This window comes from Oncorhynchus gorbuscha, linkage group LG23 (genome assembly GCF_021184085.1).
Source record: "Oncorhynchus gorbuscha isolate QuinsamMale2020 ecotype Even-year linkage group LG23, OgorEven_v1.0, whole genome shotgun sequence".
NCBI classification, from domain to species: Eukaryota; Metazoa; Chordata; class Actinopteri; order Salmoniformes; family Salmonidae; genus Oncorhynchus; species Oncorhynchus gorbuscha.
In genome coordinates, this window is record NC_060195.1 from 14,471,928 (window position 1) to 14,497,369 (window position 25,442).

At 42.8% G+C, this 25,442-nt stretch overlaps 2 protein-coding genes and 1 pseudogene across 2 annotated transcripts; 1 reads left to right on the top strand and 2 right to left on the bottom strand.

Annotated features, from left to right (window-relative positions):
• Window positions 1-2,903: 2,903 nt before the first annotated feature.
• LOC124011500 (homeobox protein Nkx-2.5-like) lies at window positions 2,904-4,932 on the top strand. Its single transcript, XM_046324934.1, has 2 exons — window positions 2,904-3,386; window positions 3,919-4,932. Exons 1-2 carry the CDS (start codon window positions 3,053-3,055, stop codon window positions 4,530-4,532), a joined length of 948 nt encoding a protein of 315 aa, XP_046180890.1. The 5' UTR covers window positions 2,904-3,052; the 3' UTR covers window positions 4,533-4,932.
• Window positions 4,933-11,740: 6,808 nt separating this feature from the next.
• On the bottom strand, window positions 11,741-14,371 carry LOC124011616 (annotated as a pseudogene).
• Window positions 14,372-19,726: 5,355 nt separating this feature from the next.
• LOC124011358 (V-type proton ATPase subunit e 1-like) lies at window positions 19,727-24,605 on the bottom strand. Its single transcript, XM_046324654.1, has 4 exons — window positions 24,371-24,605; window positions 23,711-23,758; window positions 22,512-22,645; window positions 19,727-20,767 (listed from the first exon to the last, which is right to left on the bottom strand). Exons 1-3 carry the CDS (start codon window positions 24,472-24,474, stop codon window positions 22,552-22,554), a joined length of 246 nt encoding a protein of 81 aa, XP_046180610.1. The 5' UTR covers window positions 24,475-24,605; the 3' UTR covers window positions 19,727-20,767; window positions 22,512-22,551.
• Between the last annotated feature and the right edge of the window lie 837 nt (window positions 24,606-25,442).

The following is a 25,442-nucleotide window of genomic DNA, read 5'->3' on the forward strand; positions in this document are numbered from 1 at the left end:
AGTCCACACACGGGAACAGTCGCAGACTCATTAGATAAAACACACACACAGCGCCCCAGAATATCCTCAATTATCCCGTCCAGCGGAAGTTTTTCAGCAGCCTTATCTATCGCTTTATCTGACTGTTGCTAAAGAAAGACGGGTCGGGGGAGGGAGAGAAATACATTGTTCTTAAAAAAAACATTTTAGTAATTTAACAGACGCTCTTATCCAGAGTGATTTACACTAGTGAGTGCATTCATGTTCGTACTTTTTCATCGAGAGAGAGAAAGAGAGAGGGAGAGAAAGAGGGAGTCTGAAAAAGAGAGAGGGAGAGAAAGAGGGAGTCTGAGAAAGAGAGAGGGAGAGAAAGAGGGAGAGTCTGAAAAAGAGAGAGGGAGAGAAAGAGGGAGAGTCTGAAAAAGAGAGGGAGAGAGAGAAAGAGAGAGCGAGAACGAGAGAAAGATACAGAGAGAGAGAGAGAGAGAGAGAGAGAGAGAGAGAGAGAGAGAGAGAGAGAGAGAGAGAGAGAGAGAGAGAGAGAGAGAGAGAGAGAGAGAGAGAGAGAGAGAGAGAGAAAGATACAGAGAGAGAGAGATACAGAGAGAGAGAGAGAGATACAGAGAGAGAGAGAAAGAGAGAGCGAGAACGAGAGAAAGATACAGAGAGAGAGAGAGAGAGAGATACAGAGAGAGAGATACAGAGAGAGAGAGAGAGATACAGAGAGATACAGAGAGAGAGAGAGAGAGAGAGAGAGAGGGAGAGTCTGAAAAAGAGAGGGAGAGAGAGAGAGAAAGAGAGAGCGAGAACGAGAGAAAGATACAGAGAGAGAGAGAGAGAGAGAGAGAGATACAGAGAGAGAGAGATACAGAGAGAGAGAGAGAGAGAGAGATACAGAGAGATACAGAGAGAGAGAGATACAGAGAGAGAGAGAGAGAGAGAGAGAGAGAGAGAGAGAGAGAGAGAATACATTAGGGATATGAACCATGCGTCTAATAGGCCTGTCATGTTTAATTTGGGCAGTTGACACAGAGTGCTTTGCAGTCGGTCTTGCAGAATTGAGGTCAATGCAACTGAAATGCCATGTCATGAAGTGAATTAAGCTTGAAATGGAACTAACTCAAACTCTGTCAGATAGGCCTGAAGGCCCGAGAACAGGCCTGTCTGTCATCAACTGTGAATAACCTTCAAACTTTTATTGAGATTCGTCACAACAGACTGCAGCCAACTCAATGTTAATTGTTTGCGAACGTTAAGAGGAAAGAATCTGACATGAAGAATGAAACGGTTTCCATGCGCTACACTGAGGCTCGTCTGAGTTCGGTTCGTTTACTTTATTTCACCAATTATTGCTGCGCGAGACACGGCAGTGTTGACGCTCTACTCCTCGCGACCATTCATCAGCTTTCGAGGCGCGCAAATAGTCTTAAAAACTATAAACACCGCGAGCCGGGTCGGAGACAGCGGGACCCATTTAGTTCCCGGGGTCTGTGTTAAACGCTGCTGGAGATAAAACAAACGATAATACTGTCTGTCTCGGCACCGCTGTCTCCACCAGCATTAATAATGGGTGTGATGCCAGCCCTGTGCGAGGTCCCCTCAGTGCGTCTTGGAATCTTTACGCACACTAATTCTCCCCAAAACCCTTGTCCTACTGATATTTTATTGGATGCATTTTTAGAGAATAACGTGACTTATCGAATAACTAGGCATATGATAGGCCCTAATTTTGTAGTGTACAAAAGTAGGGCCTAGTGTACATTTGTGGTGTACATAGCCTGTACATAGCCTGTACATAATGTAGCTCTAGACGAATGTGTCATAAGGAATGACTACAAAAATGTTATGGTATGTGTGACACTCCTAGCCCGGGTGCGCTGCGTGGGTGGGTGGGAAGATGCTGGTTTGTTGTCTGTTATCACTTCCTGAAAGTCAGGCCAGCGGAGGAAGAGACATGTTGATTCCTATGGTCTTGCTGCCAGGGAAGTTCCCTCCACCAAGACGCTTTGCTGCCTGTCTGCTCTTATTCCCACCGCTTTGTGCATTATCAGTATACCTATCCATCCCTGTGTGTCCCCCAACCAACACACTTACCCTAAACCGGGTTCCTACCCTATCACCAACCGTACCCCCTAAACCTAAATCTTGACCTTAAACCAGGTTCATATCCTCTACACAACCATCCTGTTTCGTCTGGTCCTTTAATTTAAATGTTGATTTCTTTCATGTAATCGATTTTATGATCTTATGCACTGCACTTGTTTTTATGTAGGGAAGCAGGTAGCCTAGCGGTTAAGCGTGTAACCGAAAGGTCACTGGTTCGAATCCCCAAGGTGGAAACATCTGCAGTTCTGCCCTTGAGCAAGACAGTTAACAAACAACTGTTCAACGGGCGCCGATGACGTGGATGTCGATTAAGGCAGCTCCCTGCACTTCTCTGATTCAGAGGAGTTGGGTTAAATGCGGAAGAGACATTTCGCATTCAGTTGTGCAACTGACTAAGCATCTCCTTGCATACGTTTAATGTTCGCCAAATAAAATGTATCATCATTCAACTATTAAACAGAACCTAACACAGACAGACAGGCTCGTGCACACATAGAAAAAGGTTCAGGTATTTATTCTATTCTCTTTTGCCTTCAACCATATACATTTTACAGGGAAAATGTAATAACAATTGATAATAAATTCCAACCATCTATTATGGACAAAAGGCGTGTTTGTGACGGTGCGTAATGGGGCTGAAGTTGCATTCTGGATTCAGATACACCACGGACATGTAGGGTTACATTACCAGCTATTATTTCAACATCACCGGAACTGGCAACACCAATAGGATGCCCCCTAACAACGTCCAATGAGAGACTTAACCTCCCCCTCATCCCCCCTCTCTCTTTCCCCATGCATAGCAGAAAGAGGCCAAGAAAAGTTAGGGACTCGAGTTGATAGTCAAGATCCCCCTCGGTTAAACAAACGAACGAGTACTTGAGCTCAGTAAATATTACTAAGAAGAGGAGATTTTGGAATCATTGGTTTGTTGCCATTTATATGTCAGATCAACTGTTCTTTGGCAATGTTTTCCAGCCCCAGTACGTCCACACCCTTCTCGGTTAAGGATATATTAAACCTGGAGCAGCACACTAGTGCTAAAGATCTGGTCTCACTGGACATCTCTCCACGGATGGACTGTGCCTTACCGACCTCCTCCTGCATGCTGGGCCGCCTGAAACAGGAGCCGCTTCGGGAGATGTCGTCTGGAGGCTCGCTGTTTGGAGAGGAGCTCCATGAGGCTAAAGACAACAGAAATACTGCCCTCAACTTCGCCGCTGCCTTCTATGGGAAATCTTTCTTAGAAATGGACATCAAGGATGGCAAGACGGACAGATTTGAAGGGAAATACAGAAAAGGTAACAGTTTATGATATTAGTATCTAAATAGCCCTAAGTGAACATCTGAATAATTATGCCTATGTGAAAATCTGAATAATTATGTAAGTAACTAAACAGATTTGCGTCGGACACAATCTAAAACGTGTAGGCTAAGGATAAGACATTTCACAAGGGATGTAATAGTAATGCTACTCCTAGTGTACACCCTTATTCTGGAATAAGAACAGTCAAAGAGGCCTAATCTATTTTACAATTAAGGAGAAAATAAAGGAAAGTTGTAATTGAAGTTTAGATTGAATTCTCTCGTCGGGATACCAAACAGTTCCATGGAAGTTTGATTACAATTTAGAAAATATAGCAATCATAACCGACTGAAACCATTTTACTTTTTGGACTCTAGGATGTAGGGCAGAACTAGAACGCTTGTCTAAACTATGTCTTGCTAAAAGTCTCCGAGCTGAATTCCTATTGTTGGGTCCTTTATACAATTTAACATACTGGAATTAAATTAAATACGTCTTAATTTATTCGTTTATTTCTATTCCACTAGACATGTCCTACATCTCTCAGAGCGAGCCGGTGGTGGACCTGAAGTCAGAGGACCCGGATCTGCCCACCAAACCCCGGAAGCGCAGGAAGCCGCGCGTGCTGTTCTCACAGGCGCAAGTGTATGAGCTGGAGCGTCGCTTTAAGCAGCAGAAATACCTGTCGGCTCCGGAGAGAGATCACCTGGCCGGAGTGCTCAAACTGACCCCCACACAGGTCAAGATCTGGTTCCAGAACCGCCGCTACAAGTGCAAGAGACAGCGACAGGACCAGAGCCTGGAGATGGTCGGTATCCCGCCGCCGAGACGCATCTCAGTCCCAGTACTGGTCCGAGATGGGAAGCCCTGCCTTGGAGACTCGACGACCTATAATAGTTCATATAATGTGGGCCTTAACCATTTCACTTATAACAGTTACCCAGCGTTCAGTAATTATCCCAGTCCTGGCTGTAATATGAACCATGCGTGTGACTATCCCACCACTGCGGTGCCGTCTATCCAGCCCTCACAAAACAACGGGAATTACATCAACTTCGGCATTGGGGAGTTAAATAACGTTCAAAACACGTTTCCGTCCGGCAATGGAGTGTCTTCTTTACATGGAATCAGAGCGTGGTGAACGAAGGGTCGAAATATAACATTATCGTCAGACAAATTGTTTTAAATTGCATGCGCTTTTACAATGGATGCATAGGCTTACTTGAGTGTTATGTCGATATATTCTATGTACTGTACTTCGACTGGCAAACTCTTGATGGATGCTTAAACTAAATACATTTTATTTTGCATTGGCTTACTAGTTTCTGAGATGGAATAGGGAGTTAATTGTGAAGTTGTATATGAGATGTAGGTATCTACTTCAGTGGGGAGGGAAAATATGTATACAATTTGTCAGTGGACATCTTACCCTCACTATCACCGTTTTCTTTGAGGTCACAAATGTACTGTAAGGCAATTATGTTTGTAGGTACTTAATACACGTATTATATGTAAATAAAGCTTTTCTTTTATGTAAATTATAATTTTTCTGCATGAATTTGATAGGCTATTTCACGGGGCGGACTACAGGACATATTCTGAGGCAGTGGTGGGAAAAGTACCCAAATGTCATACTGTAGTAAAAATAAAGATACCTTAATAGAAAAAGTGAAAGTCACCCAGTTAAATACTATTTGAGTAAAATCCTAAAGGTTTTAAATATGCTTAAGTATCAAAAGTAAATGTAATTACTAAAATTTACTTTTTACCTTTGAGACTTAAGTATAAATAATTTCAAATTCCTTATATTAAGCAAAGCAGACGGACACGTTTTCTAGTTGTTTTATTTGATTTACAGATAGCCAGGGGGCACACTCCAACACTCCAACACTCGGACATCATTTACAAACAAAGCATGTTTTTAGTGAGTCCACCAGAGCAGAGACAGCAGTGATGACCAGGGATATTCTCTTGATAAGTGTGTGAATTAGACCATTTTCCTGTCCTGCTAAGAATTCAAAATGTAACGAGTACTTTTGGAAAAATGTATGGGAGTAAAAATTACATACTTTTCTTTAGGAATGTAGTGAAGTAAAAGTTGTTAAAAATATAATAGTAAAGTAAAGATACCTCAAAAAACGACTTAAGTATTACTTCAAAAGTATTTTTACTGAAGTACATTAAACCATTGTCCTGGAGGACATTTTTTAAATGAATAAATATGAACAAACAACTAGAACGGGATACAATTATATCACCTGATTATTTCTAATCATCTTCAATTATTTAGAAATTATTTCTAAATATGAAATGTAACTTATCGACCAATTATAATTTTAGGCCTAGTGCTTTCATAGAACTATAGCCTATCACTACGAATTCTATCAACCATTAATTATTTAAAAGGCTAAATGTAGTATTTTATTTCTAATATTCATTACTATTACGCTTAATAAAACATGGATTCGCCTAATTGTATTGTATTATTAATCCTATATAATAATAGCCTACATTAAAATCGTTACAATACGCCTAGACGACAACAATTGTCAAATCGATAAGGAAATAATATTCAAGATCACACAATCTAAAGCATTTAAATAAGTTTTAACTTTACAACCATTAACTCTCCAGGGTTTTTTCTTCAGTTTCACGACTCACTAGCCTACAAATGGAATAAACACCAGGCCAATCCTAGCACATAAAGATACGATATGTCAGTGTGTTGTAATATTAGGAACATCGTCCATCGCGGTAGCCTATAGTAATTACCATTGTCTATAGCCAGCACACATTACCAGTAATCCATGTCAAACAATCTCACCCGCTACCCGTAATGCGGTTCACGTATGTTTAACGTCAGGTTAAACCATTCAAGTGGCTATTAGAGACCTTCAATCTACTATAACTGTAAACTAAAGTTTTTTTTTAACACAACGACTTACCGGCCTCTCCATAAAATATGTTTGGAGCATGTCACGCAATTTTGACTAAATAAGACAAATTTGTGGGGGGCTTTAGACGTTTCTTGTATATAGGCTAAGTCTATAGGTCCGGCCTACAAGGTCACGCCCAGTTAGACCTTCTTCTACAGGTGCATGTCAGTCCCCATTAGGCGAGGTCGTGAGATAGCATCACTGACATAATTTAAATATTTACAGAAAGGTCTGTGACCGTTCAGAAGGGTTGTGTTTAAAGTCCAGCAGACGTGTCGTCAGTAGAAACAGTTCAGTGTTTGGGGAAATGCGTTCATCATCCTCATCATTAATCAGACAGTTCCCGCTGATCCACAGTCAAATTCTGAAATCGCCCACAGGCCCCCAGAAATACACTGACAAATGTATTTTGAATCAGCACCGAATAACCTACAAAACCATCACTGCACACGCAGGCCCTCAATTAAAACAGCATTGTTTAATGTGCCTGTAGAGTGGACAAGTAATAGCCATAATATTTATTGATACCTGTCATTAATATGATAATTACATGTTAGTAATTTAACAGACACTTATCCAGTGTCTTACAAAATATGCTGATGAAACAGATTTATATACAGTGCCTTCAGAAAGTATTCATACCCCTTGACCTATTCCACATGTTGCCTTTCAGCCTGAATTCAAAATGGATTCAATATATTCTCACCCATCTACACACAATATCCCATAATGATAAAGTGAAAACATGTTTTTTTAAATGTTAGCAAATGTATTTACAATGAAATACTGAAATATAACATTGACTTAATTATTCACACGCCTGAACATGGTTTTCCCTATATTATTTTGCCTGTGCTTAGCTCCATTCCGTAAAAAAATGTATCCTGAAAAACTCCCCAGTCCTTAATGATTACAATCATACATATAACATGATGCAGCCACCACTATGCTTGAAAATATGGAGAGAGGTACTTAACGTGTTGAATTCTATTTGCCTCAAATATAACACTTTCTATTCAGGACAAAAAGTGAATTGTTTTGCGACAGTTTTTGCAGTATTACTTTAGTGCCTTGTTACAAACAGGATGCATGTTTTGGAATACTTTTATTCTGTACAGGCTTAATTATTTTCACTCAGTCAATTAGATTCGTTTTGTGGAGTAACTACAATGTTGTTGATCCATCCTCAGTTCTCCCATCACAGCCATTAAGCTCTGCAACTGTTTTACAGTCACCATTGGCCTCATGGTGAAATCCCTACCCGGTTTCCTTGCTCTCCAGCAACTGAGTTAGGAAGGAAGCCTGCATCTTTGTAGTGACTGGGTGTATTGATACACGATCCAAAAGGTAATTAATAACTTTACCATGCTCAAATGGATATTCAATGTCTGCATTTTTTTCCCTACTCATCTACCAATACTTTAGGTGCCCTTCTTTTGCGAGGTTTTGGAAAAATGCACTGCTCGACTGAGACTTACAGATAATTGTATGTGTGGGGTACAGAGATGAGGTAGTTAATCAAAAAGACAATGCAATTTGTTATGTGACTTGAGTACTATTTCACTCCTGAATGTATTTAGGCTTGCCATAACAAAAGGGGTTGAAAACTGAAATTTCTGCTTTTCATTTGTAATTAATAACATTTCTAAAGACACACTTTGATATTATGGAGAAAAGTGTGTAGATCAGTGGCACATCCCAATTTAATCCATTTTAAAGTCAGTCTGTAACAACAAAATGTGGAAAAAGTTAAGGGGTCTGAAGGCACTGTAGCACATTAAAAAGCCCTTTAGGCAGCATTGTGTGGGGGAGCCCACTTCCCCTCACTCTGTGGTACTCAGTGTAGAACACAGTTCAGGGCCTGCCACTAAACAGAACCTATTCACATCTCAAGATCATGCACACCTCTCCTCTTGACTGACACTATCACGGTGCTCTGTAAGAATAGCTCCATTTGCTTGACATAGAGCTGCTATAAGTGTGCAGCTAGAGCGACGGGATGAGGAATTGGCCGAACACAATGGCCGCCACTTTAAAACGAGTAAGAACCGCTTAGCCTTCTCTTAGGTCTATTGACTCTCTCCACATGTACTCACTAATGCGTGTCACTATCAAAAATGTTTTTTTTTTTTTTAATGTTGTATTGTCACATAGGTGCAGTAAAATCTGTGGTTGTATATGGTCAACCGTAGTTGTACAGCGTACCTGGAGCAAATGATGGTTAAGTGCCTTGCTCAAGGGCATATCAGATTTTTCACCTTGTCAGTTTGGGTAATTGAACCAGCAACCTACCGGTTACTGGCCCAACGCTGTAACCACTAGGCTATCTGCACAGTCTGTCCCCACTGACAACCTACCGGTTACTGGCCCAACGCTGTAACCACTAGGCTATCTGCACAGTCTGTCCCCACTGACAACCTAGTCTGTCCCCACTGACAACCTACCGGTTACTGGCCCAACGCTGTAACCACTAGGCTATCTGCACAGTCTGTCCCCACTGACAACCTACCGGTTACTGGCCTGCAACGCAACCTGTTAACCAACCACTAGGCTATCTGCACAGTCTGTCCCCACTGACAACCTACCGGTTACTGGCCCAACGCTGTAACCACTAGGCTATCTGCACAGTCTGTCCCCACTGACAACCTACCGGTTACTGGCCCAACGCTGTAACCACTAGGCTATCTGCACAGTCTGTCCCCACTGACAACCTACCGGTTACTGGCCCACAACCACTAGGCTATCTGCACAGTCTGTCCCCACTGACAACCTACCGGTTACTGGCCCAACGCTGTAACCACTAGGCTATCTGCACAGTCTGTCCCCACACAACCTACCGTCTGTCCCCACTGACAACCTGACAACGGTTACTGGCCCAACGCTGTAACCACTATCTGGCTATCTGCACAGTCTGTCCCCACTGACAACCTACCGGTTACTGGCCCAACGCTGTAACCACTAGGCTATCTGCACAGTCTGTCCCCCACTGACAACCTACCGGTTACTGGCCCAACGCTGTAACCACTAGGCTATCTGCACAGTCTGTCCCCACTGACAACCTACCGGTTACTGGCCCAACGCTGTAACCACTAGGCTATCTGCACAGTCTGTCCCCACTGACAACCTACCGGTTACTGGCCAACGCTGTAACCACTAGGCACAGTCTGTCCCCACTGACAACCTACCGGTTACTCTGCACAGTCCACTGGCTATCTGCACAGTCTGTCCCCACTGACAACCTACCGGTTACTGGCCCAACGCTGTAACCACTAGGCTATCTGCACAGTCTGTCCCCACTGACAACCTACCGGTTACTGGCAACGCTGTAACCACTAGGCTATCTGCACAGTCTGTCCCCACTGACAACCTACCGGTTACTGGCCCAACGCTGTAACCACTAGGCTATCTGCACAGTCTGTCCCCACTGACAACCTACCGGTTACTGGCCCAACGCTGTAACCACTAGGCTATCTGCACAGTCTGTCCCCACTGACAACCTACCGGTTACTGGCCCAACGCTGTAACCACTGTAGGCTATCTGCACAGTCTGTCCCCACTGACAACCTACCGGTTACTGGCCCAACGCTGTTACTGGCCCAACTGACAACCTACCGTTACTGGCCCAACGCTGTAACCACTAGGCTATCTGCACAGTCTGTCCCCACTGACAACCTACCGGTTACTGGCCCAACGCTCTGTCCCCAACCACTTACTGGCTATCTGCACAGTCTGTCCCCACTGACAACCTACCGGTTACTGGCCCAACGCTGTAACCACTAGGCTATCTGCACAGTCTGTCCCCACTGACAACCTACCGGTTACTGGCCCAACGCTGTAACCACTAGGCTATCTGCACAGTCTGTCCCCACTGACAACCTACCGGTTACTGGCCCAACGCTGTAACCACTAGGCTATCTGCACAGTCTGTCCCCACTGACAACCTACCGGTTACTGGCCCAACGCTGTAACCACTAGGCTATCTGCACAGTCTGTCCCCACTGACAACCTACCGGTTACTGGCCCAACGCTGTAACCACCTATCTGCACAGTCTGTCCCCACTGACAACCTACCGGCTATCTGCACAGTCTGTCCCCACTGACAACCTACCGTTACTGGCCCAACGCTGTAACCACTAGGCTATCTGCACAGTCCCTGTAACTGGCTACAGTCTGTCCCCACTGACAACCTACCGGTTACTGGCCCAACGCTGTAACCACTAGGCTATCTGCACAGTCTGTCCCCACTGACAACCTACCGGTTACTGGCCCAACGCTGTAACCACTAGGCTATCTGCACAGTCTGTCCCCACTGATTCGGAGTCAGATATGACCTATAACACACGCAACTGAGACAACTCAGGTAGACAAAGTCAGAGGCCTTTATTGGTACACTGAACAGAAATGTCAACATGAAAACAGATTTATATTTCCCAAATGACATGTGAGACCATCACCATAAAGAGGGTGGAGAGGTCATGCAGCTACCAGCCCCCCTCTACGCACATCCCTTACAAAGTGTTGAAAAGGCAACGTCAGATAACAGGTCCACGCCAACCTAAAAATACCCCCCCACCCTCCACCCCCGGTGGAAAGAAAGGGAGCAGGAGAGGGATACGGGTCAGAGTAATCTGCTTTTCTGGGTCTTATCTGAAGAAAGGCAGAGATGCATGGTTCCTTATCGGTGACTGTGTGATTACTGCCACAGCTTTTCAGATTTGTTTCTGCCCTGGTGCCTGGGCTGCTCAGTTCACCCTGCTGCTAGCTTTTCTGCCCTGGTTGGTCAGCACTGTACCCAGTACAGTTCACCCTGCTGCCAGCTTTTCTGCCCTGGTGCCTGGGCTGCTCAGTTCCCACTGCTGCTAGCTTTTCTGCCCTGGTTGGTCAGCACTGTACCCAGTACAGTTCACCCTGCTGCTAGCTTTTCTGCCCTGGTTGGTCAGCACTGTACCCAGTACAGTTCACCCTGCTGCCAGCTACTGAGAGCAGGCCTCACCACTGCTGAGCCTAGCCAGCTAGCTCCGTAAGGAAATACTGACGACCAGATGCTAGACCAGAGTCACTGAAACTTGTGTGGGTGATATGTACACCCTACATGTCCACGCTGCTGCTTGGAGATTCATTTTAGTTTATATTTACACTATTTAATAAAGTCAACGTTTTGTTCAAAAACTGATTACATTACAGAGAATGTGTTACACATTGACATGAATCCCTATACTTTAAATAATGGTCAGGCGAAAATGTAATCTGCATTAAATAAGGCAACTACTACAATAGATGTATTTCTCTTTCAGAGCAGGATATAAATAACTGGGCAACAGCTTTAACAGCTTTAACAGCTTTAACAGCTTTAACAGCTTTAACAGCTTTAACAGCTTTAACAGCTTTAACAGCTTTAACAGCTTTAACTTTCTGCAATGGAATAATACATGAACATGATAATCATAACAATTGGTTACATTAACCATCAAACTTTCCTCTAAGTATTGCAAACAGCTGATATTCCTTCCAAATAATGTTTAAAATAGGCTTATCCCCAAAGCCATTTCTACTGTGTGTGTGCACAAGTCTTTAAAATGTTCATTTGGGATTTACATTAATAAGCAGTATGTTAATGTTACAATACTTATCTCACACGACTCACTTATGTCATAAATGATCTTATATGATCATAGTTACTCGAATCAAAGTTGCTCTAAAAGTAACTTAGTTAAAGTTAGTTGTGTCTGGTCTGGAGGAAAAATAATCTCTTCTTGTGGATGTAGAAGATCGCGGTGAGAAAGAGTACGAGAGCGAGGAAGATTAGCAGTTTGTCAGTGAGCTCCTTGAGGTTGTACATAGTGATGAGCTTTCTCCCCAGCTGGATGGTTCCGGTCATGGCCTTAAACTCATCATTCATCTCCAGGACTGCCTGAGACGAGGTTGCTACAGAGGAGAGAGTCCACACTGGGCAAAGGCTTTGGGTTTGGACATACAGTTGAAGTCTGAAGTTTACATACACCTTAATCAAATACATTTAAACTCGGTTTTTCACAATTCCTGACATTTAATCCTAGTAAAAATTCCCTGTCTGAGGTCAGTTCGGATCACCACTTTATTTTACGAATGTGAAATGTCAGAATAATAGTAGAGAGAATGATTTATTTCAGCTTTCATTTCTTTCATCACATTCCCAGTGGGTCAGAAGTTTACATACCCTAAATTAGAATTTGGTAGAATTGCCTTTAAATTGTTTAACTTGGGTCAAACCTTTATTTTTATTTATTTATTTTTAAACGTTTCGGGTAGCCTTCCACATGCTTCCCACAATAATGTGGGTGAATTTTGGCCCATTCCTCCTGACAGAGCTGGTGTAACTGAGTCAGCTTTGTAGGCCTCCTTGCTCGCACATGCTTTTTCAGTTCTGCCTACAAATGTTCTATAGGATTGAGGTCAGGGCTTTGTGATGGCCACTCCAATACCTTGACTTTGTTGTCCATAAGCCATTTTGCCACAACTATTGAAGTATGCTTGGGGTCATTGTCCATTTGTGACCAAACTTTAACTACCTGACTGACGTCTTGAGATGTTGCTTCATTATATCCACATAATTTTCCTACCTCATGAAGCCATCTATTTTGTGAAGTGCACCAGTCCTTCCTGCAGCAAAGCACACCTACAACATGATGCTGCCACCCTGTGCTTCATGGTTGGGATGTTCTTTGGCTTGCAAGCAACCCCATGTCAAGCAAATAGGCACTGAGTTTGAAGGTAGGCCTTGAAATACATCCACAGGTACACCTGCAATTGACTCAAATTATGTCAATTAGCCTATCAGAAGCTTCTAAAGCCATGAAGTCATTTTCTGGAATTTTCCAAGCTGATTAAAGGCACAGTCAACTTAGTGTATGTAAACTTCTGACCCACTGGAATTGTGATAGAGTGAATTCTAAGTGAAAAAATCTGTCTGTAAACAATTGTTGGAAAAATGACTTGTGTCATGCACAAAGTAGATGTCCTAACCGACTTGCCCAAACTATAGTTTTTGTGGAGTGGTTGAAAAACGAGTTTTAATGGCTCCAACCTAAGTGTATGTAAACTTCCGACTTCAACTGTATCAAATACTGCCAGCTGTTACTGCCAGCTGGTTGCTTGTATTTAAATAAGGCATCTGAAAAAGAAATAGTCCTTGGCTCCTCCATTTTGAAGGCTTTTGGTGGAACCATCTCCATATTGTTCTCACCAGTGATGTAATGGAAGGTAAACACAGCAAATGGCACTTACACACCTTTTTAAAGTTGCTCAAACGTTTACCCACCTATTGCAAACAAATGCATTGTAAATATAGGGAGTATTACTTTATTCACTGTGAAAGGTGATCAGTGTTTACCCACTTTTTACCACTACATCACTGCTTCTCATTCATCTAGTTCTTACAGATGTGTAAACACTGAAGGAAAAGGGAGCTAGGGGATGGGGTCAGGGGCCGAAATTATAAACACTACTGTCCTCTCAGAAACAAGACTCCGATATCATTCACTCTCTGTACTCTAGGGGGAGCCACTCACCCACCATGGTTATGGATTCCTCGCTCTGCGTCACCTGCTGTGACATCATCTGGCTGATGCTCATCCGGGTCTCTGTGATGTCACTGGACGTCTGGGCCAGGCCCTCTTTGGTTACCTTTCTGATTGGAGAAAAAAACAAACAAAAAAACATTCTAAATCTTCATAGTAACAGACAACAATAAGACAAAGTATAAACACACAGTGGGTGAAATAAGGGAAAGACAACGAAACACTCCAGAAGAGTATCTAGAAACAGGCAATATCGTTTACCGTTGTCTAAATTCACTCCATAGAGAAGAGATTCCTTCTCCAGGTTGTCCAGCGACAGTTTACTGGCCAGGTTGGCTTTCTTCCATACTGTCTGGTTAATGTAGGGATAGAAAACACACCGTTTCATTAGGATGCTTGCGTACAGTTTATGCAGTACAGACTGGATTCAGTACTGAAGCAACAGCAGTATTCCACACTCCTACCGTGCTAATCCACACTCCTACCATGCTAATCCACACTCCTACCATGCTAATCCACACTCCTACCATGCTAATCCACACTCCTACCGTGCTAATCCACACTCCTACCGTGCTAATCCACACTCCTACCATGCTAATCCACACTCCTACCATGCTAATCCACACTCCTACCATGCTAATCCATGCTAATCCACCATGCTAATCCACACTCCTACCGTGCTAATCCACACTCCTACCATGCTAATCCACACTCCTACCGTGCTAATCCACACTCCTACCATGCTAATCCACACTCCTACCATGCTAATCCACATTCCTACCGTGCTAATCCACACTCCTACCATGCTAATCCACACCCCTACCATGCTATTTTACCTGAGCATCTGCCTGCGGTGTCTGTCCACCTCACTGAGTAGAGCCAGTTTGTCTGACTCCTTGTCCTGCTCCCTCCCCATCTGATCTAGGTCCAGTCAAACACTGTTCAATTCGTCAACAATAACTATGACGAAAAATACTCGTCAAGTACCTATTTTTCCTGATTAAAACTATGATAATGTGGCGCCCTGTGAAAAAAAACCATTACCTTTTCATTTTAGTCAACAAAAATGTGACGAAACGAGAATTCCACAACAGCATAATGGACATTTAATTTGTCATGAAGCATTTTTTCATACATTTTGTACAATCAGAAACATGCAAGCAAAATATTTCATGCAATCCTCTCATTGGCAGAATTTACACATTTCAGTTGCGCGGTCTGATTGAGCTGATCTGCCCGGCTCTGCCACACAGCCACCAGGCAGTCACTTCAGTCACTCTTTGATCACATCAGAAGCTCTATTTCCCCATGTGCGCTGTTATTCATTCATCTGTGTTGCCGCTCTCATGCCGCAGTCAGGAAATGCGACATGTGGTATATTTTTTCAATTGGGAAAAATAAATGCTATTTGTTGACTATTAAACGTACAGTAATGCTTCTGGCATTTTTGTAAAGCTCAAATCCCCCTTTCAATGAAACCACTGGAATTTAACCCCTTGACAGTTATGATGGAAAGAAAATTAGAGCTGTAAATGGTTTAACCTGTAGCCAAGCCTTTATAGATTATATGGTTAATTACGGCTGGCATTGGTTATAATCTGCCACAATATCAAATGTTGCCAGCTAAGGTATACAAGGCCTAGTTGGACAAGGCACGTGGTGGAAATTAGAGGTAGCCTAAATATTCGTTATTTAATAGACAAAACGCACTGACTAAGTGACTAAAACTAGACTAAAATTGTCCAGAGTTTTAAGTCGACTGATAACTAAAACTAACTAAGGATGAATCATCCCCAGCTTCCGATTGGCTCATTCATCCCCCATCCTCTCCCCTGTAACTATTACCCATGTCATTACTGTAAATTAGGATGTTTTCTCAGTCAATTTACATGGTAAAATAAGGGTTAAATAAAAATAAATTAAATGACTAACAGTTTATTTGGATAGTCCATCTGTAGATGCTCTTTAGACTATCAGTAACATTTAAGCTAACTATATACTAACCCTAAAGCATGAAACACGATAATCTCGCTGCTGATAGACTGCCAATATGTACTTATTACAGTTGGAGGCCGTTTCTTGTCTCGCTAGAACAAACGCGTTACCTGCTGCGTGCCAAACCGGTACCAACGAACCTACAGCAATGGTTGTCAGTAGTCAACAACTTTACTTTGAGCCAATCAGAGAGCACAAACCTCCACGAAGGGGAGCATAAAGAAGGGCATTTTCTCTGTACATCCACGATGAGCCAATCACACGTCATATGCAGTGAAGGCTATGGGATGGTAGCTACCGAAGTGACAGACGCAATGCCCACAACACTAAATACTTCCTCCAAGCTAGCTAACCACTGTTGTGTTTTAGGTTACTGTCCTGCTAAAAGGTGGATTTGTCTCCCAGTGTCTGTTGGAAAGCAAACTGAACCTGGTTTTCCTCTAGGACTTAGCCTGTGCTTAGCTCTACTCCTTTTCTTTTGATGAAAAAAATAAACTTTAGACAAGCATACCCATAACATGATGCAGCTATCCCCGTGCTGGAAAGTGGTACCCAGTGACGTGTTGGATTTGCCCCCAAACATAATGCTTTGTATTCAGGACCAAAAGTACATTTTTTTGCAGTATTAGTTTAGTGCCTCATTCTGTACAGGCTTCCTTTTCACGCTGTCATTTAGGTTAGTAATGATTACAATCATACATATAACATGATGCAGCCACCACTATGCTTGAAAATATGGAGAGAGGTACTTAACGTGTTGAATTCTATTTGCCTCAAATATAACACTTTCTATTCAGGACAAAAAGTGAATTGTTTTGCGACAGTTTTTGCAGTATTACTTTAGTGCCTTGTTACAAACAGGATGCATGTTTTGGAATACTTTTATTCTGTACAGGCTTAATTATTTTCACTCAGTCAATTAGATTCGTTTTGTGGAGTAACTACAATGTTGTTGACCCATCCTCAGTTCTCCAATCACAACCATTAAAACCCTGTTTTAAAGTCACCAGTGGCTTCATGGTGAAATCCCTCAGTGGTTTCCTTCCTCTCCATCAACTGAGCTTGGAAGGACACCTGTATGTTGGAGTGACAGGGTGTATTGATAGTTTTGATACATAATCCAAAATGTAACTTCATACTCAAAGCGATTCTCAATACCCATTGTTTTATTCTACCCCCATCTACCAATAGGAGCCCTTCTTTGACAGGCACTGAAAACCTCCCTGGTCTTTGTCGTTGAATCTGTGTTTGAAATACACTGCTCGACTGAGGGACCTTACAGATAATTGTATGTATGGGCTACGTAGACCGGGTAGTGATTCAAATTCATGGAAAACACCATTATTGCACAAAGAGTGAGTCCATGCAACTTATCTGACTTGTTAAGCACATTTTTACTCCTGAACTTTAGGCTTGCCTTAACAAAGGGGTTAAATACTTATTGACTCAAGACACTTCTGATTATAATTTGTTATTAATTTGTAAACATTTCTAAAAACGTAATTCCACGTTGACACTGGGGTATTGTGTGCAGATCAGTGACTAAATCTAAATGTAATCCACTTTAAATTCAGGCGCAAAACCAAAATGTGGAAAAAGTCAAGGGGTGTGAATACTTTCTGAAGGCACTTTCTAGTTGTGGCCGTCTGGGATATGGTAACATTAACTAACTAGCTAACTATTTGTCTATGGGCTGGCACTGGCAGTAAGACATTATGAAGAGTGAATTAAATAGTTTCTTTGTCATCTTGCTAGGTAGTTATCTAGCTGTGGCCATCTGGCTCTTAACAAGGGTTTTCTACTGCCACCTTGTGGTGGAGTGTTTCAACAAGGCTGAGTGGCTGACTTCCAAGGTCTTTGCTGTGTGAACTCTAAAGAGATCGAACAGTGTCGGCAGTCAAGAGGTGGTAGGTCACCCCCTTTGTTTTTACACTGCTGCTACTCACTCTTTATTATCACTTTACCCCTACCTACCTGTACAAATTACCTTGACTAACCTGTACCCCCACACATTTACTCGGTACCGGTACCGCCTGTATATAGCCTCGTTATTTTGTGTTACTTTTAATTTTTATACTTTATTTAGTAAATATTTTCTTAAATATTTATTGAACCGCATTGTTGGTTAAGGGCTTTTAGGTAAGCATTTCATGGTAACGTTGAACCTGTTGAATTTAGCGCATGTGACAAATACAATTTGATTTGATTTAAGTACTGTCGACAGGCAAATGTTTGCCAATCCTACCGGTTTGTCTGAGCATTTAAAGTTGGATTTATTTGGAATATGTCTTGTTCTGCACAAACTATAGTTTATATATGAATATTACAGATAGGCCATCTATAGATATTAGTGATGCTCTACAGACTATTTCACCTAACCCCTGCAAGCAGTTGCAAATCCAGACTGTTGATAAATTCTACAGATGGTCATACTATCCGAATAAAGCGACCGAAATGACTAAAATGTGACCAAGACTAAAATAGCTGGCAATATTTGCACAGCTGTCAAACACGCAGTAGTTTCCTACAAACACCGATGGATACAGCTCAATATACCTGATGTACAAAAGGGTTGAATATCAAGTCTAAATAGGCTTGCTCAGTCTCCTTTTCGCCATGACTGATAGATATGGACAGGTGAAATCTGCACCAGGCAGTTGAAGGACAGGAAATGGAGCATATATATATATTTATTTATTTATTTACATTGAGACGTCTTGGAGACAGGAGGATTAACTATGTATCTTATGTGAATCCGTAGCCAGTGATGTGAAGTACTTAAGTGGTTTTTGGGGTATCTGTACTTTATTATTAAAATATATTATATTTTTGACTACATTTACTTCACTACATTCCTTAAGAAAATATTGTACTTTTTACTCCATACATTTTCCTACTCGATACATTTTGAATGCTTAGCAGGACAGGAAAATAGTCCCGATTCACGCAATTATCAAGCGAACATCCCTGGACATCGCTACTGCCTCTGATCTGGCATACTCACTAAACACACATGCTTCGCTGGTAGATAGTCTGAATGTTGGAGTGTGCCCGTGACCTTCCGTAAATAAAATAAATAAGGGTGCCATCTGCTTTGCTTAATATAAAGACTTTGAAAATATTTATAATTTCCCTTTTGATACTTAAGTATATTTTAAACCACATACTTTTAGACTTTTACTCAAGTAGAATTTTACTGGGTGCCTTTTACTTTATTAATTTTCTATTAAGGTATCTTTACTTGTACTCAATTCTGACAATTGGGTAACGTTACTTTTTCCACCGCGCGCGCTCCTGTGTAAGTAAATAAATAAAACAGTAAAAAGACATTTGAAAAGAGTAGCAACGTTAGTCAGACTTATTGAGGTAGTATGTACATGTAGGTATTGTTAAAGCGGCTATATGCATATGATGAACAGAGTAGCAGAAGCTAAAAAAGAGGGTTTGGGTTAATGAGAGAAAGATCAAATCTGGCAAATGTATTTTGTGTGCTATCCAAAACAATAAATCAGTCAAAATCTATTCCAACTCCCAGCCATTGTACCAAAATGGGTAGGTGGCCATTGCTGAATAAAGAGCCCAAACAGCTGCGACAGAAAACAAGGTTATTCTCCACAATGAGAACGGCAACATAAGTATTATATAGTCAAGAACAAGAGCTTACTGAATCGATAGTCATACCTGCACGAGAGCTTTTACTTCCAAGTCATGTTTGATGATTTCTTGCTCGTATATTCAGACGTGGACAAGAGGACACCATGCTCGACAACAAACCGCAAGGGAGTATTTGTGTTGAGCAACAAGAACCGGTTTAACAAAATGCAAAAACTTGTAAATCAATAGGTGGATTGATGGTTTAATATCTTTAATTTATAAGGACAATGAATGAAATCCATCACAAACACACAATGGATGGACACATGGAATCAAAGAAAGGCCACATTACGTGCAACATACATATTAACATATGGGGTAGCTATAGTCCAATAAAAAGGAGCCTAAAGTTACTGTTAAGTGGCGAATTTGCTCCTGCAGGCGAACCAGTATGAATCGATTATTCATTGCGGTACAGTTCTAGAAACAAAAGCCCTTTACTTTCATATCACATCAAAAAATTTCACAAATGCTAAATATACACTTAATGCAGTTTTAACCAGTTATTTTACAGTGACACGTTTGTGGCGCCCATCTTCCGTGTACACGCAGGTGTTCCTAGTCGCAGAAAGCGAATTAGCAGGTAGTCGCTTCTGTCTACCGTAAACAAACGCTGTAAAAACGGAAATTTGACCGTTTGGGAACCCTAACCCTATTAAAAATAAGTGTAGTAATTTAACATTTTCCCCTAGCTGATATGAAAGATACGTTCCTATGTTTCCAAAACCTTACCGCAAGCGATGCTTGTTTATGTTTAGAGCAAGCATTGTGGCTCCTCTGGCGAGAAGTTGGTATAGTCAATAGGCGCTAAGGTTAGTTAGCGTCTATGAATGACAAAGGGGGATACCTAGTCAGTGGTACAACTGAATGCATTCAACTGAAATGTGTCTTCTGCATTTAACCCACCACCGAATGGGCTAGGGTAACTAGTACCATGCCTTGCAAGATCATATATCAGTATTAGAGAATCAAAATGTCACAGCACAATATACAGAACAAGCCATACAAATCAAAGAAAAGGTTGATACTTCCATTCTTAAAGTAGTAAAGTGGATATTTTCAGAAAAGTCCTTTGCGGATCAGTTTGTACGAAGCACCTTTGCAGGCATCTCTCCACACTCTCTAAGGTCGGGTGTCAAAGGCTGGGTAAAGGCTCTAGATTTACAAGAACAGTTCCCTTTGTGAGGAGGTGATCGCGTGCTTCATTGGTGTACAGCAGTGAGTCAGGTCCTCTCCTACAGAGAAAATGTTTAAAGTTAATTATGTATTGCTTTTTCCGTCTGGGCATTGCTTTCAGATCAGTGCAGAAGATGGAGATGAGACGATTTCATAAAAGTACAGATTAAAATAGATAAGCAGTGAAAGCCACAACCACAGACTACTATTGACAGAGAGAGGTTTATTTGTTAATCGATTCATTTAATCCTACACATTTGTAGCTAAAAAGGCTGAATTGACGTAGACTTACAGACGACACAAGGAACCGAGGCATCTGACTGAGTTTACCTGTAGTGGGAGAGGAGACCGAGGCATCTGACCGAGTTTACCTGTAGTGGGAGAGGAGACCGAGGCATCTGACTGAGTTTACCTGTAGCAGGAGAGGAGACCGAGGAATCTGACCGAGTTTACCTGTAGCGGGAGAGGAGCAAGGGCTGGTATACTAGGGCCAGTGGGTTTACCTGTAGCAGGGGAGAGGCCGAGGACTGGTAGACTGGTAGACTAGGGCCAATGGGTTTACCTGTAGCGGGGGAGGGGCCGAGGACTGGTAGACTAGACCAGTGGGTTTACCTGTAGCAGGAGGGAGAGGCCGAGGACTGGTCTGGGCCAGTGGGTTTACCTGTAGCAGGGGAGAGGCCGAGGACTGGTAGACTAGGGCCAGTGGGTTTACCTGTAGCAGGGGAGGGGCCGAGGACTGGTAGACTAGGGCCAGTGGGTTTACCTGTAGCAGGGGAGAGGCCGAGGACTGGTAGACTGGTAGACTAGGGCCAGTGGGTTTACCTGTAGCAGGGGAGAGGCCGAGGACTGGTAGACTAGGGCCAGTGGGTTTACCTGTAGCAGGGGAGGGGCCGAGGACTGGTAGACTGGTAGACTAGGGCCAGTGGGTTTACCTGTAGCAGGGGAGAGGCCGAGGACTGGTAGACTGGTAGACTAGGGCCAGTGGGTTTACCTGTAGCAGGGGAGAGGCCGAGGACTGGTAGACTAGGGCCAGTGGGTTTACCTGTAGCAGGGGAGAGGCCGAGGACTGGTAGACTGGTAGACTAGGGCCAATGGGTTTACCTGTAGCGGGGGAGGGGCCAAGGACTGGTAGACTAGGGCCAGTGGGTTTACCTGTAGCAGGGGAGAGGCCGAGGACTGGTAGACTAGGGCCAGTGGGTTTACCTGTAGCAGGGGAGAGGCCGAGGACTGGTAGACTAGGGCCAGTGGGTTTACCTGTAGCAGGGGAGGGGCCGAGGACTGGTAGACTGGTAGACTAGGGCCAGTGGGTTTACCTGTAGCAGGGGAGAGGCCGAGGACTGGTAGACTAGGGCCAGTGGGTTTACCTGTAGGAGGGGAGAGGCCGAGGACTGGTAGACTGGTAGACTAGGGCCAGTGGGTTTACCTGTAGCAGGGGAGAGGCCGAGGACTGGTAGACTAGGGCCAGTGGGTTTACCTGTAGCAGGGGAGAGGCCGAGGACTGGTAGACTGGTAGACTAGGGCCAGTGGGTTTACCTGTAGCAGGGGAGAGGCCGAGGACTGGTAGACTAGGGCCAGTGGGTTTACCTGTAGCAGGGGAGGGGCCAGGACTGGTAGACTGGTAGACTAGGGCCAGTGGGTTTACCTGTAGCAGGGGAGAGGCCGAGGACTGGTAGACTAGGGCCAGTGGGTTTACCTGTAGCAGGGGAGGGGCCGAGGACTGGTAGACTGGTAGACTAGGGCCAGTGGGTTTACCTGTAGCAGGGGAGGGGCCGAGGACTGGTAGACTAGGGCCAGTGGGTTTACCTGTAGCAGGGGAGGGGCCGAGGACTGGTAGACTGGTAGACTAGGGCCAGTGGTAGTACATGTACCAGATGGTATCGTTCTTTAGAGCTGGTCCAAACAGAGGGTTGAGCTGGGCCAGGATCGCTATCAGCCAGCTGAAAACATACAACACATACTAATAATTACACATCTACATATGTCTGTCATGGCTTCTGTTATGTCTAACGGCGTTCTTTGTGGACCCCAGGAAGAATAGCGGTCACTAAGGCATCTAATGGGGATCTAAATGAGGAATAAAGATGCCTTGTTCTACCCTATAGTAATGGATGAAAATCACAACAGGGTCAGCTATAATAGAGGAATCCAACTAAGAGTTCAGCAGACTGAAGGAGACAACATATTACTAAGATACTTCCCTCTGCTGCCGTGAACACCATCCCCATTATGTGGCCTGCACTGCACCCTGGTGGACATAGGTCAAAGTAACATGACACGGCTTTATCTGCTAGCTTCAGAAGCTAAATAATTAACTAGGAAATTAAATGGCATCTCAGGACTACCAGGTTATATTGAATGGAATGATTACGTACAATACAAGCAATAGGCATACTCTAAGATCATTGACCCACCATACTCTAGGGATAGATTTATTTTCTCTATTGGAAAAAACGACCGCGATGAACTTTGAGCGTGTCAACATCTGTTAATGACTGGTAATCATTATGTACTGATGTTGGGACATTGAAATCGAGCTGCAGTCGTCCCAATCAATGTTAATGGCAAATGACCTAAGGGAGAATGGTGTTCCCTCTCTGTGTCTCTATGTGGGACAGATGCTGAACACTTCCCTAGCTCCACATATAGGCCAATAGTCCCGTTTCACACTTTCATGAAAGCAACATGATGCAAGATTCAACACACACAACGCTGGGCTTTAATCATTACGCCGATTCTGTTTCAAAACGTTTTGCAACAAAAAACGTTTACGCAAAACAGAAAAGGCAAAAGAAAGTTTATATTGGTCAAATTCAGGTAGGTCCTTCCCAGTTTCATTTGCTCTGTTTGATTCTTAAAACGGTAAAGGGTTTCCATAATGAATACACCCTTGTTGTTGTTGCCCACCTGCGCCCTGTTCCAACCAACTGAGCCAAATTAATACAAGGGCCCTCATAGTGATACTGTTAAATATTCAGCTACATTCCTGGGAGGACTATACTTACAACAGGTAGCAGCAGACAGCAGTTAGCACCAACATGGTAACTATCACTCTGTGGAGGGGGAAGAGAGAGGCATTATTGCACTGGGCCAATACATTATTTACAAAGCAGTAATAAGAAATTAGGCTATAGATTTGTACAACAACAAACCAAATGTTAGTTTGTTAGTCCTATATCTATGGTTTATTATGGCAAGTGCTCATCTCCCAGACGTACTACTGGGCCTACTTCATGCAGATAGGGCTTTATTTATGTCAACTTCAGTCACATGCAAGTGACAGAGCAGATGGGAACTAGAAATGGACTGGGGAGTTCCAAAATTACATCTTAATTCGTCTATATTCCATCAATTTTTATCCACCAAAACGAAATTTGTCAAATGTTAAAGCTTATTAGTACTTTAAAGTCAACTCAACTATTGTTGGACATGATGAACAATATTGTTGACAAAAGAACCAGCTGCCAAAAAGTATAATAATTTAGCAACGGACTGAAAAGCAAATAAAAAGTTATTGGACGCATACACATAAAATAGGTTTCACATTTTCCACGAATATGAATACAAGAGACATTTGAGGTCTAACATGAAGTACGTCCTTTGTTTGCAAACTTTTATAGTTAGCAAGATATTGCTTTTTCTATCATGTTAGCTAATTTACTCACCCTCTGTTCGGTCCCTTGGGGACAAACCACGGCACAACTCCACCAATAATCCCCCAAAACAGAGTCATCACCGACATAGGAATTACAAAACTAAGCTCCGCCATGTCTGTCTTTGGTTATAGAGTTTTAAAAGTAGAAAAAGTTAACTTATGCGCTTGACAACGCTACACGACCTCGAAGTAGCGAAATGCTACCAGACTAGGAAGTATGGATCACATGACGTCGCCACAATAAACTGGGCTGGTAGTCCAAGATTTTTTATAAATAAACCAAGATAGACCACAGCCTGTCGTTTCCAATGCGAACAGATGGGTCATAGTGGGCAGAACAAGCATGCGGGTGGGCAGAGCCCAGCACGAGCTAGCGAGATCATATTGGCCCGTTCTAGTATATACCTGTATAGTTCCGTTAGGGAACGTCTACTCTGTGAAATGCGCGTGTGCAATAACTAGATTTTGCACTCCTAAAGAACGCGATTTTTACAACTTTAGCAAAGGCCAAAGTCTACAAAACTTAGTCCACTCTGTTCATAACATATTTTACTTTTGGGAACAGCAAACTGCATTGAGATCAAATGTTTAATCGATGAGAAAATTTGCTAAATGTATCCCAAAATCCATCTCGTTCCAGCTTCTCCCACTCCCCGCCAGTGTGCTTCCTCTCACTACCAAATTTGGTAGGGAGTGGAAACGCCAAACGGATGCTTCATAATCCAGTGATATATCTGTCTCATTGTTCTATGGGGTAGTGGTGCCAAAAATGGTTCATAAACTGATCCTTGGAAACTTGATCCAATGGGAAAATCAATGGAGTTTTTGGATAAATGGCCAAAATATCTTATACCTTTTTTCTATGAAATAATCTTCATCAACTAATGGCACTTTTTGTGAATTTTGAAGTATTTATGTAATAACAAAAAGCCCTCCAGGACACATACAGCACCCGATGTCACAGGAAGGCCAAAAAAAAGATAATCAAGGACAACAACCACCCAAGCCACTGCCTGTTCACCCCGCTAACATCCAGAAGGTGAGGTCAGTATAGGTGCATCAAAGCTGGAACTGAGAGGCTG